This window comes from Lytechinus variegatus, chromosome 8, assembly GCF_018143015.1.
Source record: "Lytechinus variegatus isolate NC3 chromosome 8, Lvar_3.0, whole genome shotgun sequence".
Classification (NCBI taxonomy): domain Eukaryota; kingdom Metazoa; phylum Echinodermata; class Echinoidea; order Temnopleuroida; family Toxopneustidae; genus Lytechinus; species Lytechinus variegatus.
Window position 1 is genome coordinate 39,592,811 of NC_054747.1, and position 15,632 is coordinate 39,608,442.

The 15,632-nt window shown below is 35.6% G+C and overlaps 2 protein-coding genes across 2 annotated transcripts; both read left to right on the plus strand.

Annotated features, from left to right (window-relative positions):
* Nucleotides 1-579: 579 nt before the first annotated feature.
* Nucleotides 580-6,899, plus strand: LOC121419727. The gene is made up of 10 exons (XM_041614184.1): nt 580-625; nt 1,384-1,476; nt 2,533-2,592; nt 3,215-3,466; nt 3,818-4,102; nt 4,850-5,164; nt 5,374-5,457; nt 5,735-5,947; nt 6,318-6,422; nt 6,895-6,899. Exons 1-10 carry the CDS (start codon nt 580-582, stop codon nt 6,897-6,899), a joined length of 1,458 nt encoding a protein of 485 aa, XP_041470118.1.
* A 4,774-nt stretch (nt 6,900-11,673) lies between these two features.
* On the plus strand, nt 11,674-13,724 carry LOC121419728. The gene is made up of 3 exons (XM_041614185.1): nt 11,674-11,761; nt 12,341-12,589; nt 13,403-13,724. The coding sequence occupies exons 1-3, from the start codon at nt 11,674-11,676 to the stop codon at nt 13,546-13,548; spliced, it is 483 nt and encodes a 160-aa protein (XP_041470119.1). The 3' UTR covers nt 13,549-13,724.
* The last annotated feature ends 1,908 nt before the right edge of the window (nt 13,725-15,632 follow it).

Sequence of the window (15,632 nt, forward strand, 5' to 3'; positions counted from 1 at the left end):
ACAATGTACAATCACTCGTGAAAATCAAATCTACGATCAAACGCTAACCTTTGAGTTACAGGATACAGAAGTCCTTAGGTAACCGTTCTGAAGGAACCTAACATAAACAGATAAAGAAAACAAATCAGTGATTGTCTTTCGGAAAGAGGTTAATCCTGCAGTGATAGAACATCATGCGTTAGAATTGTCATGTGATTGGTCATTGCTTTTTCAGAGCCACCTAGAGAACCTTACCCGGTCATTAAGGAGTGCAATGACTCGTCTTCGTTTGACCAAGACTTCGGTTGTACCATTACCACACTTACCACTGTAAACCTCACCTGCTATGCTTCTGGCTTTTTCCCCAAACTGAACCTGTTCTTCTTGCACGGGACTGAGAAAAGTGCGTCCTCCGAAACAAAAGAACTGGCAAATGACGATGGAACCAGAAACAAGTCGGTTTCAATTATTGCATCTCCAAGTGAAAGGCCATACGTGTGTGTCGCGTCAGATCTACCTGGACAACACAAGGAACGTGCAGTGACAGCATTTGTTCGGCTTCCGGAAGAACGAACTTCGGCTCCCGGAGAATCAACAACCATGACAACAATGCCACCAAAGGAAACAAATATCCTAATGGTTATTGGTAAGGATGCTGATGGTTGATGACATGATATCATTAAAATTATTATAATGATTCTGTTTGGTCTCACCTTCATTTGCTTCTTCTGCAACAAAATATTGGACACAGCGATTTAGCTTCATCTGCAGTTATATTACCTATGAACAAAATGGCAATTGTTTTGATATGTTTTCAATAAATTAAGCTCTTTATTCCTGTGTGATTGTGGAATCGATAATCAGTTAACAGAAACCTTCAAACAGGAGGTTCCGTGGCCGATGCTCTTAGGCGCCTGGCTACACATGGAAAGTCAGGGGTTCAATCCCCGGCTGCGAACCTTTGCCCGTGAGCAAGGCATTTAATCTACAATGCTCTTTTATCCTGCTTCTAAATAAATGGAAATGCTATTTGCATTATTGGTAACTAGGTGTGCACTTGTTAAAAAAAAGATTAAGCCATTACATTATTTTATATATTATATGCGTTTGCCGTTTTTATGAAACTGAAACATTATGTATTTTCTGTAATGGGTTATGCCAACTTTGAGCTTGGTATTGTGTTGTTAAGCGTAATATTTATCATTCGCCTATTCCGACGTCGATTGATCTTTCTCTTTATGAAATATAGTCCTCTATGAACTGGTGTCTATGATCGATGTAAATATACATTGAAAAAATAACAACCCCTAATTGCATTTCATTTCATTCTATTCAAAGTACTGTCATTTTGTGACTGAATAAGGAATGTGATGTTAACATTTAAATATCTTATTCCTCTAACAGTAATACTTTTAGCAAGTTTAGGACTCGTGACAGTAATTGGTGCCTCCATATTCATGATCTGGTTCCGAAGGCATCGTCGAAAACACAATAAAGGTAAGTAACTCTGAAATGAACGTAAGTAGGTGTGAGGGTGTGAATAATTATTGAATATATAAAATATTGAATAAAGTGTGTGTGTGTGTGTGTGATTTTCATGTTAATACACATGATTAGAATATTTTAAATAAAATTATTACCGGAGATGTGTAGTTATTGACACACCTTCCCTCATTATACTTTCCAGGCGGTTGCCTTCCCAGTTATCAGAAGTGTGCGCACTGTTAAAAAAAACCCTGATTTTGCAGAAAAAAGGGAGATTTTGCAGAAAGCAATAACAGAATCATTCTGTAAATTCGTAAAACAGGAAATTATCTGCAATTTAACAGAACAGGTATGTTTTATAGGGGAAAAATGTGTTTTATTTAGGAACTTTGTAAGGTTCCATACACCAAATACCAATTTCCGGTAAATTTACATGATCTGGTGAGATTACAGGTGTTCTCGAGACTTTGCTGCATGAACTTCTTTTATTTTAAGGATACATTTTCTAACACTGAAGCCACCTGCTGGACTCCGGTTATTGTGAACTGAATGGCCATGTTTTACTTGCACACACCTCCACTTTTTATTGTAAATAATCTTCAACGTCACTGTCAGCCATTGACTGTACATGCACCCATCACAATTTAGCTTCCAGTATGAGCTGCAGAAGGGATTAGTTTTTAAAGATTCAAGAATGAACAGAATTAATGGATGCAGGCTATACAAACCGTTAAAAAAAATATGTTTTGCATTTTCAAACGTTGCAACCAATATTGCATATACCTTTACATGCACCTTGTCGCTCTTGCAAGACTGTTGTCACGTTTTAGATGTAATTCTGTGACTATCTATCTGAAATAGTAGGAGGTACAAACGTGTACTTATCATGCTTATAAAAGCTTTTCCTTCTGTGCCGTTTCGGAAGGTGCTGGGTACATGGATTATATGCTTTCAGAAATTGGCATTATTGGAATAAAACAATGATTTACTGTAATTTAGAAATGCATTTGATACATGTATGAACATTTATATTTCATTTCAAATGTCTCTATATATTCCTCGTAACAGGGTCTGGTAACGAAGACATACAGGAAGGTCTCCCTCTTATGGAAACTAAGAAAATTAATGGTATTATTACAGTCAAGTTTCAGATTTTCGTTTCATTTTGGTCGTACGTTTTGCATTTTCCTCGGTATATTTGATGCATACATTTAGCGATCTTTTAATCTATTAAAATTGATTAATCAACGAACTCAATAGCCCTATTGAAATGGTGGCATTATGTTGAATGACGCTATGGAGAGATAAAGCGTGCATGATATTGATTACCCTTTTTTCAGGAGTTTCTTTAAAAACAATAATTCAAGAGCAAATGATAAAGAAAATTAAAGCAATTTACACATCCTATTACAGTTATAAACTGGACCTATCATGTAAATAATCTATATCACGCATATGAAGCTATGATCACAAAACAAAAATAAAGGGCATAAATGTGAAAAATGTACTGATGAAGTGTTTAAATGGTTTTCAAAATTAATTAAATGAAGAGATGAAAGAAGCGAAAGGATCACTCCTAGAACTTGGCCTCATTTCTTCAATTGTATTAATGAACAAGTTAGTCCTGGTGACGGCATCTAACAATAATGGAATTGATCATGATTATTATAGACTTGCATGGTTTTTTTGGGGGGTCCAAGTTACAGACAACTAACTTTTTTTTCATTTCTGCCCACATTCATTATTTTAGGAGAACTGTCTTTTTACGAGCTCTGGATGATGGTGTCAAAAGTAACCATGTCTAATATGGGGAAATTGAATGATACCTTTGAACAGTTAGGTATCGGGAAACTGAAAGATGGGTTCACACTCCCCGAGGCTTACAAACATTTGTGTCAGTGGAAGGCGGGCAATGAACATGACGATAAATACGACCTAGCGCAGAAATTGAGTACAGCTTTAGACAAAGCTAAATACCCTGACGCGTGGAATGAAATTCATGGTAAGTATTACATAATGAATTAATAACCCCCTCCCACATTAAAAACAAATCTATTTGGTTGATGTTTTAAGGTTTGCATAGTTGTATGGAGGATTGTGGGAGGGATTGACGGTGGAAGTGAAATGGAGAGATGAAGAAGTGGAAAAAGTAAAGTATCATTTACGGAAAATGTGAGTAGTCATTAAAAGGAATGTAAACCAGAAAACTTAAAGGTATTAAGTAGTTTAAGGCATCAGAAACAGGAGAGAAACTGCGACGTTCCGGAGAAGTTGGCGGTCTGTCTTTACGTAGAAGTATATCTTTTTAGTACCTACCTCCCCTTTTCTGATATAGAGTTTCTGCCTTTTCTAGATGTACGGACAAATTCGACGATCATGGTTTCCGAAATAATGCTCAAGCATATTTTGTGGCACATTGAAGAACAAGTGAAAATCAATGCCTTTCTCTCGGACCTCATCCATTATCGCCATCCAACGGACCGTGAAGACAATGAAAAGATATCGGAGCTGATACCGAAACCATTGGAAGAATTGAAGAAGTGGGCCCGTACACATTTTGATGAAAACCCAGTTTCATTACTGAGTTTAGCTCTCGAGAAAGCAGGATGCACGCCAGTCGACAGAACTTTCTTTTGTGGTGAGTTTGACCATTTCCCCGGAAAATGATCTTCCTTAACCCTATGTACATGATCTAGGCCGGAGCATATTGGGATATCATATGGCCCGGATGGGAACTTGGAGCCCCCCCCCAAAAAAAAAAAAATGGCACACAGGTTGTGTGTGACATAATGTACAAAAGGAATAATAATTTATTTCATCCAAATTGCTATTACTGATTATGCTAATTTATGCAAAATTAGTGTGCAAAGTCGTACTTTTTCTCCATAAATAAAGCTCAAAATGATGTAGCTGTTGGTATAGAATACTCTGTGTCGTTCTTAGCGATTATATGTGGACAAAAATTGATGTAGATCAATTTCGTATGTATTATATGCTTTTTTGCAATTTTTCATGTATTTGTTTGTTGTTGTAATTTTTTCAATGAGCTTTGTCGAGGACTAATTAGAGATCGTAAACAACATTATTAAATCAATTTACACCATCGTTCGTGTTTACTTCTTTTCTGACTTTATTTCGACACCCTTGATTCTAATTTGCTTACAAATTTGTAATGAAAATCATAAATCAGACTTATAAGTCTGATTTATGATTTTCATCAGAGATCAAGCATACCGATCTGAAACAAATAGGAGTAATGTCGAAAATTTGTAAATAAATTATAATTTCCTCCTATTAGAACCTCTTCATTTGCTATCGTTGATTCTGTAATTTAGGAGATCGGGATTTCAATTTTTATTCTAATCGCATTGATTTGTATCTCCAGTACCTGATCAACCCATATCAAATCAGGAGTTACAATACTTTACCTCAAAGCTGACTCGCAGGCATTGTCAAATTTTGGCAAGTGCTCTTGAACTTACCCATGAGAAGATCGACACCATCAGCGATGAAAACAATGAACACATATTTGACACTCAGTCTATGATCGGTGATTGGCTGAGACATGAGGAAACCGAGCAGGAGAGGAGTAAAGAAGATTTAACTGAAGAAACGAGTAGTCTGGAAACTAGCCATCATATTAGCAGGAGATGTCAACTCGATCACGCAGTCATTACTATCGGACGCTCTGACCTAAAAGGTATATTACATTGAGGTTTTAATAATAATAATAATAATCCGCTTTCATATAGCGCTTAATACATCGGAACGACATATCTAAGCGCTTTTCAAGAGCTTGGCTTGATAATTGATACACATCAGCTACACACATGCTACTTAATTTGTATGAAATACAGTAAAATACAAATATACAATAATGTACTGATTTTGTGCTTCTTTATTCTGTAGGTTATTTAGTCGGATATAGCCCTTACTTAATGCCGGAGCGCGAGGAAGAAATTAAACAGGCATGCGATAGTGAAAGTACCAAAGGTATGTATTCAATTTTGTAAGAAATTCATTTGTTTATCTGCAGTTGTCGAAAAACGAAGATTCAGATGATTTACATGAGCATTTGATATTTTCATTTTTGTAATATTATTTCAAAATTTATAATTCGCAATTATACTGAAAGCACAATCTACAACTCACAATACAATCCATTAGTTTTGTCCAACTCCTTACATTCGCCTACATGCATTATGTACAGCTTATGATTTTTTTTCATTTGGTTTTTCTTAGTATTGCATTCCATACTAATTCTTTACAGATGCCCTGCCTGCTGACAGTATTAGTGATGGCGAAATACAAAGTATCACGAAGTATCTTGATCGAGAAGAAATGACAAAATTATTCTGCGATCTTGACGGACAAGACTGTTTCTCTGCAATCAAAATTTGGATGGAGAAAGAACGAGCTACAGATCGACAAGCAAATTGCAGAGAAAGGCTTCGAGTAAAGTTGAAACCAATTGGAAAGGAAGGTAAGGCAAAGACAAGTTAAAATGTAACATCATATTGGCTGGGAACATGGACCTGGCCACCGAGGATTATCTATTGTTTTTCTCGGGGTGTTGTGACAATGCTCAGCACCCCCAGTAACAATATACTATTAAATTCTTTGTGGATACGTCCCTGGCTGGGAAAAGAGAAAATTATGGAGGTCTTTCAACAAAGTCTCATACTTAAATTTATATGAAACAAATACATTTAAATGGTTCAATTTATTCTTTATAAATCATTACACGTATTCATAACACTTTTAATGCATCGTAATTCCATCATGGAAAGTCGGGGTTGACTTTGAATTTTTTTAATTGTTTGGGTATTATTTTTATCTTTTATGTCTTGTAGGTCTTGTCCCATCGGAAAATAAGGAAGATTTATATTTTGCTGAAGTGGCTGATATAGCATTTCGTCTCTTGATGACAGACGTGTATCCACTAGCTAGTGCCATCGGTATATCCGAAGATAAACTAAGATCATACAAAAAACTATATCTGACTCCTTCTAACATGTCAAAAGGAACAGTAGGAGTCATGAGAAATATGTGTGCAAATAGAAAGATGAGCAGAAGACTGTTGTGTGATATTCTCAAACAAAACTTCCCTGAAATTGGTCATCTTCTGAAATACGGTAATAATTTTTTGTCATTTGTTTTAGGTAACCGGACACATTTTATTCCATGAAACGATAAAGACTCCAACTTCGCAGCTTTATAAGAGAACTACCAGCATCCTCAGTGCCATATGCCACTGAGCAAAGCACACATATCCTGCACCCACTATACCCCGTGCATCAATCATCTTTTCAAAAACTGTATCTTACAATATTTATGTTTATGAGAAATAAGACATTTCAAACTAAGTTATTTGTACATGTATGCATATATTGACCAATAATATAATCTTGAATCTATTTCTCGAAAAAGATTGAAAGTCTTCAGATCTTTAAATTCAATACAAAGCATTATTTCTTGAAACTTGAAAATGCACTTCGATTGCATTTTTGGAAAGTAGTCGGAAATTCATAACACACACCCTAAAATTATGAAAATCTATAATTCCTCTATGCAAGAGGACGTTGAACATAAAGCGTGAATGTGGCAAGCTCTCAAAATGTAGTGCACATCAGATATGGTAACCTTATGAAAGTATCAGCTGGTATTAGTTTTGTAGCATGCATATAAAAAATATGTGACTAGCCAACCCAAAACCAATAAGTCGCCCAAACTGAATTTTGATATTTTTATTGAGTTTGAAAAAGCACATCCTAAGCTTTAGAAAAATATACAGTGCGTATCAAAAAAAAAAGTTTACACTTTGAAAAAGCCCTGGGATTTAAAAAATATACATCAAGTGGGTAATTTTTTCACATATAATCTTGGGTTTGGGTCTGATCTATCCAATGAAAGTAAAGGTTTTGTCAGAATGTTACACTTGAGTGAGCACTGTCCATTTTTGTAAAGCTCGCAGAAATCTGTTTGCGCAGAAATGCTAGTTTTCACGCTGTGTTAAGGGGAAACGGCGAAATCAAACTTACCCTGCGAAACATTTTTCATACATTACCCTTGCACTTTTAGTCAGTTGAAATAAGACGGATATATTCAAGCATTTTGTAACAATTTTGCCACCCAAATTGAAATTTTAACACTTAGTAAGCACAACCTTTTCCCTTTTTGGACCAGCTGGATCTGAGGACATAAATGAATCTGAGCAAAAGTTTATATCAGACATCTCCAGCATTATTTCACTAAGTTTTTTTATCATTGAAAGTAGGTTTACATTTCATTTTCCATTTAATACTTGTTTCTCCACACTTTTCCCAAGCTTGGCAATGATTAACAAAATGAAAATCAAGCTTAAGCCATTCCATGTAAATCGCAGCTCAGTGTAAAGTCAATATCGTCACGGTAGCCTCGGTGTGTGGGGGAGAGGGGTGGAGTGAAATGCTCTCTTCGAAGTGTTTTGGGCAAGGAAACAAGTCAGAAAAGGTAAAAGATATCTTCGAATCAATTTTAACTGCTAAATTCTACGTGTTCTTCATGATTAAGGTCTACTTTTATTCGCATAACTATTTCAAAGTTCTGCGCAAATCATTTTTCACTAAGTTTTCAAAAGTAAGTGGTGCTCACTCAAGCGGAAATATTTTTCGACAGTTATATCGTCATTTGATCTAATGGATCTGTACCAATGTTAAAATGTGGAAAAATCTTCAGGATATTACAAATCTATAATTCTACAGGATTTTTTCAAAGTGTAAACTTTTTTTTGATACGCACTGTATATCATTTGACAAATTTGATCAACATTAACTCACTCAAATACTTTATTGAATGCGAAGAAAAAAAGTGTCAGCTTCAGAATGCAAGGAGAAAACAACATTTGAAGTTCACTCAGGCATAAGATGTGCACACTGTGTAGTTTTAAAGAAACTTCCAAGCAGTCCGCAAAAAAACTTGTGTCAAAAAGTCAAAGAAACTCTAGTATCTATATTCTATTTGATTTTACAACTCGATTTTTACAGTATAAAGATGAAGAATTATTCCCTTCAGACAGTTTTGAATTTTGAGAAAGTTTACTATTTTGGATATTAACAGAGAACCTTCCCTGGCGACTTATTGGTGGTTTGGGGGTAGTTGGTCACATATTCCTCATCTACTTTATGGTCAAAAGGTAATTTTCCTTTATTCGAAGGGGAACTTCTTTGTATAATATATTATATACCGTGCGAGTAAAGAAATGACACCTCAAATATCCCCAATTTAAGGAATGAATATGTCATGAACACATAAATGTTCTGTATGGCTGTAATCTTCACTCATATTATTTTATACCATATTAATGTGGTATGTCTTTACGCTTGGATATTTCGTAGATATTCTTTGCAGTGGTGTAAGTTTGGGATTTTCGCCAAAGTAAGGCACGACTGCAACAGTGGTGTCATAATCCTATATGGGTTGCATTGAAATGCATTTGAAATCACTTTTATAGTAATTTACATTAAAACTGTTTAATAAACACTCTTTAGAATCAACTATCATGTTAATTTTATTGAAAGGAGTTGTAAATAATACATTTACTAACTCATGTAGGACTGTGATATCATTGGCATCTGAATTCATTTATTGCAGCCATACCCTACTTTGACGCAAATCAAAATTTTCATCACTACAGAGAATACATCCTGATTATCCAAGTGTTGTACGTACCACATAAAATACGGCATTTAATTATTTGGGAGAGGATTCTCTTTTCAATCATAAATAATGATTTTGCTTTCATGCCATACATTTTTCTTAAATTAGGGATTTGTGAAGTGTCATTTTCTTATAACTCAAACGTTATGTGTGCGCGTGGGGTTGTGTGTGTCTGAGGTGCGTGTGTCTGTGTGTAATATTATTTTGTATTACCATATTTACATGACATGAAAGTCTTTGAACCCCACCTTTACCATGTTTACGTAAAACTGATTTCTGAGTTCCCATTTGTGGACTGTGGTCTATTTCGCATAACATAATAAAGCCTGTAAGTGGCAATGTAAGCATTTAGCTCTTGTGCTCTAGCGCGTTCTCCAAGCCTGTAATCATGCTGATGTTGTCTTAATGCGCTTACTCCATCCCCCTATTCATTAAAGGAATATTTCATTTGAAAAAATCTTTCAGATTATATAAACTTGAAATTTTGGAATAGTCATGAAATGTTAAGATATCGGAGGGGGGGGGGCTTTGATAAAGACTGGTGCCTTTCTTGCAGTATATTATATGGCTGTACCTGAACTTTAGGCTCCCATTTGTAGCTTCCAAAAAAGATTCACCACTCGTAAGTAAAACAATGTATAGCATACAATCTGATTTTGAAACGACCCCATGCTATATGCATATGTTTGTTTTATATATATATATTTTCCTGTTTGTACTTGTTTTAGGATACGAAGTCTCACACGCTGATATGTGTGACGTCAGCTATGGAGAAGGTTCTAAAGAGGCGAACCGCATCAAAATTCATAAGAATCTGGGAATAATCAGCGAAGTAACAGACACCATGAACATGCTCAAGTATTGGAGGTCCTTGGTGAAGTGCCCAACATACAATTGGAGAAAAGCCTTGGCTGAAGCTGTCTATCCAGTTCTAGGGAATGAAAAGGCACTTAGCATTCTTGCAGGTGATATTTCCCATTTTTAACCAAAACAGAATTATTATCATTTTCTTTGGCATTGTCCAGATTAACTTCACTTCAGCAGCCAGCTTCAAGGCTGAGGTGCAAAAAATCCAATTGTGCTAAGACTGCACTGATTCTTTTAACCGCACGTAGAATAGATCTTCCACAGCACTGTACCATGGAGGTACCTTCATGACTGTACGAAAATCAACAAGTACGATGATACACGGCCCGCGGAACGGTTTTCAAAGTGGGTTGGGGGGCTGAGCCAAAAGTGGGGTGCTGACCGTGCAAAAAAATCACATTCATACTGTCGTTTGTACGTTTTTGTACACGCCGGTGTACACAGTTTTTGAGAAGAAAAAAAAACAGTTTCCGCGGCCCCTGTGATACACCAACCAGGTGGACTGTACTTTCACAGATGATAACGATTAGAAGAATTAGGAAAGCTATCGACCGATCTTAATTTAACAAACAATTAACGCTGATCTCGCACTTTGAAACAAAATTTTCGCCTTCTTAGGGCCTTTTCACACGTGAATCTTGAATCATCATTGTTATGGTGATTGCAGGCGTTCGTGATTTTAATCAAGTCCTAGTTTGGTTTCAAACGTGCTCAAAACTCGTCATTAGCCTTATTTTTGACTGGAATCATCATTTAAATTATGATTTTCTACACTCTAAAAAATGAAGTTGAACTAGACAAATCAGCACTCCGAAGTGCAGTCACTATACACGCTCTTTAAGAGCTGAATTAGCACTTCATTTTTTAGAGTGTACAGTGTGAAATGGCGGCTAGACTGTTAGAAATTTTATGATAATTGTCATTGTTTATTTTATAGGCAAATTTGATCGTGATCTTCTTTATATTAATTTCTAAAAGAGAATCTTAGATATCAAATATATCTCTCTATATCACTCTAAAAAATGAAGTGCTAATTCAGCTCTTAAAGAGAGTGTATAGTGACTGCACTTCGGAGTGCTGCTTTTTCTCGTTCAAATTTGAACTAGACAAATCAGCACTCCGAAGTGCAGTCACTATACACGCTTTTTAAGAGCTAAATTAGCACTTCATTTAGAGTATATATATTTATATATATACATATATATATATATGTGTGTGTGTGTGTGTGTGTGTATATATATATACGATACAAACACACACACACACACATACATATATATATATATATATATATATATATATATATATATATATATATATATATATATATATAATATATATATATATATATATATATGTGTGTGTGTGTGTGTGTTTGTATTGTATATATACACATATATATATATATACATACATACATACGTACACACATACACACATACATACATACATACATACATATCATCTTCAGGTGACATTCGTCGCAGTGGAATGCAGTCTGGTAATGTCATCAAATATCTTGAAGACAATACTATGCCTCGACAAGCACTGAGCATTGCCCACATTCTTGGGGTCGGGAACGTCGGGCAATTGACTTACAGGCATGTCATCAACGCCTTTATGGGATCCCTGAAAAGCCAAGCAATGGACGAGATGCAACGTCAGCACTTGCGCAAACGTCTCGAAGATGAAGGATTCAGGGCCTTTCCGGAAAAACTGATCAAGATCGGTGGTATATATAAAACATAATTATGTATTCAACATTATAAAAGACTTAAAATGTATTCGATAGTAAGGGTATATGTAATAAGTTTATGTATAATTCCCGATTAAATGCAATGATGTAACTTACAGACACTTTTTTTTTGCTTTAGAGCCTAGTGATATTTACAATTCTTACAATACTTACGATATGGGAATTCATAATTGTGATATCGATTCTCATAGATTATTGTAGTGTACGAAATGCCACGATTAATAATTTCTGATCGTTAACTAAAGAATTCCAATTCTTAACGTAGTAATTTGTAGAAGCGTTGAACATGAGTTGTAGCCCTGTACTTAACGTAGATCTTCTTCTCTTACATGGCTTAGCCGGGTAGTCACCGTAATGGAAAGGGAACTACATGAAGTAGACAGTGACAGTATAGTTGTGTTATTGTTTGTTGTCGTTATTTTTCTTAGATTCGGACACATTGTCCATTCTTGCTACATCATTGTGTTTACCAGTGGACCGTATTTCCCATGTTGCTATTTAAATGACATCTTGACATAAATTAGATGAATAATTTTTATCCTCCTGAACCTATAGACTTTGACAATAAAAGTATCGCCCCTGAGGACATCGAAAAGGAAATAAGGAAAGATGTTACCACTAAGTTATCTGAGACCCTAAAGGTTCGAGTCAAGTTTTCCGAAGCAACGTCTAATCTGAAGCAAGTCCTGGAAGAGTGGATTGACCCACCAAGGCGTAAAGCATTACAGCAGCAGGAACGCATTCACATCAGCGATCGACTTCTGAAAGAGGGTTTCATTGATTTCTCACTTGAAGTTATGTTGGGTGAGCTACTTTTACATACTTAATTTAATATAGTATAATTTCCCAGCTGTTCCGAAACGATGGAATCTCGATGTACCATCAGCATTATGGGTTTGCTTTCCACATATCCACGAAACTGTTATATCAGTGAAACTTACTCCAAGTATGATAATACATAAGAAAAAAAAAAGAAATAGAATGATAACATGCAAGATTTATATAGCTCTTTAGAAATGTCTCCAAGCATTGCATACTATATTACCCGGGTGCGGGGGAGGACTTCGTCCTTTGTTCCGTCTTACAAAGAGTTACGATCGATCCAACAAATCTCATCTGTATGGAAATTCATCCGTACCATTTTTTTCTAGAAATTTGCACATAAACCTTGAATCACACTGAACTCTAGAGAGAACGATGAATCTATAATGATACATTATATCTAGAAAATATTTTGAACAAATTTGCATAGTAGATGTTGGTGTTGCTGGCCACCCATATTTGTGGTTCATCGGATCAATCGTAGTTACCATGCCTGGTTAAGGCTATTGTAAACGGAACAATCAACCGGAATGCCGTGGCCAGGATCCTCTACTCAACAATACGTGTAATGCTGTTACCAATAACAATCAATTGGTCAGTTTGGAGTCGGAGTTTCGTTGATGTGACTGTAGTATGATCACATGCAGCAATAAAAATCCAGAATCTGCCGAACAGTCATTAAAGGAAAGTTAAATGAGGATATATGGTCATAATATATATTAAGGGATTCAGTGTTTCAGGGTCATATGCGTTTACAAATCTATTACATTTTTCTCATTACAAATTTCCTTGCAGGTCTTAAGCCAAGGGAGCCCCTCAATGCTACGCAGATTAACTCAAAATCTTCCACTCCTGGTTTCAGTCAAGGTTCTTCAAAAATCGAAAGATTCATGCAAGGTCAGGAGATGATAGGTCCTAGAGGAGATGAATCATTCATTTGATTTCTACAAGCAATTAGTAGAAATCAAATGATAAGATGGTAAATCCCAAGGTGTGTGACATAATATCAAGATAGACTGATTAACGAGTATGGATTTTCAATATCACGTGGGTCACGGCATTGTGGGGGCACCAGCAAATTTTTTTAATCACTGAGTGAGCGCGCGAAGCGCGAGCTGATTTTTATAGTCACACCTAAAAAGGGACCATATAATCAAATTTATGTAATCATGATAGGTACCTGTATTGCTAAACAATGCGAACGCGAAGCGCGAGCTGAAATTTTCGTATATTTTGACCACAAACAGCGAGATTTTAAGGAATATACTGTATTTAAGGAATCCATTAAGAGTATGCATATCTCACCATAGTCATCTAATGCGAGTGCCAAGCTCTTGCTGATTTTATTAGAATTACATCTGAACACATGAAACACTCTTTGTATTCATTGCAATCATGATTATCATACGCATCTCACCAATCAAATATTGCGAGCGCGAAGCGCGAGCTGAAAATTTAGATAATTCAGACCTGAAGTGGGGCATTCTAAGGTTTCTTTTTAGGAATTAACTAGGACCATATAGGTATTTCATTAACCAAATGATGCGAGCGCGAAGCGAGAGCTGAAAATTTTTCATATTCAGATCAGAAGAAGGGACATTTTAAGAACAATGCTCTATCAGTCCCAATTTATCTTCTTTACGCTCATCTACACAAGACGATTTGATGTCGGAAGTTACAACGACTACTGACCGAAGGTTTGACATTTCGAATGATATATTTGCTACTAAACTTCCCAAATCATCGTCTGTAAAGAAGTCTGGAATTAGTATTGCCCATCTTAATGTCAGGACTCTATATCCAAACTTAGATCAAGTGAAAATTTTAGTAAATGAACATAACTTCGATGTCTTAGGACTGAATGAGACCCGGTTGTGTGACACGATTGAAAACAGACAAATACATATTAATGATTATGTGGTATATAGAAAAGACAGAAATAGGCAGGGTGGAGGCGTACTTTTATATATAAATGAAAAACGCCTCGAACATACATTAAGATCTGATTTAATGTCAGAAGAACTTGAAATGATTGCTGTTGAAGTGAGACAACCAAAGTCTGCTGCGATGATTATACTAGCCTGGTATCGCCCACCTGGCTCCAGCATGAATTTGTTTGATGTTATTGAAAATGTGTTATCCAAGTTGGATGATGAATCTAAGGATATTATCTTAATAGGAGACTTAAATTGTGATCATTAGCTCTCCCTCCCAGCTGCTATTCAAAGAGACTAATTGAATTGTCGAATTGTTATTCCTTACGTCAAATAATTGACACACCAACCAGAGTTGATCAAAAGTCTCAAACTCTCTTTGATGTTATTTATACTTCCAATACTTCTAAAATAGAAGAGAGTGGCGTTATACACACCGGGATTAGTGACCATTCACTTGTTTTTGCCTTATTTGGTAAAAGGCGGTTTGATAAATGTCATCATGCGTACAAGGTGTACATAAATTATAAAAGATTCAATGGCGACGCATTTCGTGAAGAAGTAGGTAATACTAATTACAACGATGTGTACACTTCTTCAACGGTTGATGAGTCTGCCAATGCTTTTATAAATTCTTTTTCATTATCATGTGATAAATTTGCCCCATTAAGAAAAAAGAAGATAAAAAAGGACAGCCTTCCATGGATTGATGCAGATATTCTGGCAATGATTCGTAAAAGAGACATCATGAAAAGAAAAGCAGTTAAAGATAATCAGGATGAAGATTGGAAAGCATATAAGAAAATAAGGAATTTTGTAACAACAAAATTGAAGTACAAGAAAAAGATTTACTTTCAAACAAAAATCGAGTCTTCGAAAGGCAATGTAAAAGAAACATGGCAAAATCTGAATATGATATTGAATAGAAACAATAAATCAAATGAAATACCGTTTATAAAATGTGATGATATTGATATTTATGATCCTATTCTGATTGCCGAAAAATTAAACGAATATTTTGTTAATATAGGACCCCAGTTAGCAAATTCAATTATAGAGCCCACAGTTAATTCCGATCTTACGTATTCTTT

Bases quoted from the DNA above. Each gene is read 5' to 3' on its own strand.
- LOC121419728 (XM_041614185.1), top strand. From the start codon at position 11,674: ATGGACGAGATGCAACGTCAGCACTTGCGCAAACGTCTCGAAGATGAA. The intron at 11,762-12,340 runs GTATATATAAAA...CTGAACCTATAG, and splicing joins AAAACTGATCAAGATCGGTG to ACTTTGACAATAAAAGTATC. The intron at 12,590-13,402 runs GTGAGCTACTTT...ATTTCCTTGCAG, and splicing joins CTCACTTGAAGTTATGTTGG to GTCTTAAGCCAAGGGAGCCC.
- LOC121419727 (XM_041614184.1), top strand. From the start codon at position 580: ATGACAACAATGCCACCAAAGGAAACAAATATCCTAATGGTTATTG. The intron at 4,103-4,849 runs GTGAGTTTGACC...TTGTATCTCCAG, and splicing joins CGACAGAACTTTCTTTTGTG to TACCTGATCAACCCATATCA. The intron at 5,458-5,734 runs GTATGTATTCAA...AATTCTTTACAG, and splicing joins CGATAGTGAAAGTACCAAAG to ATGCCCTGCCTGCTGACAGT.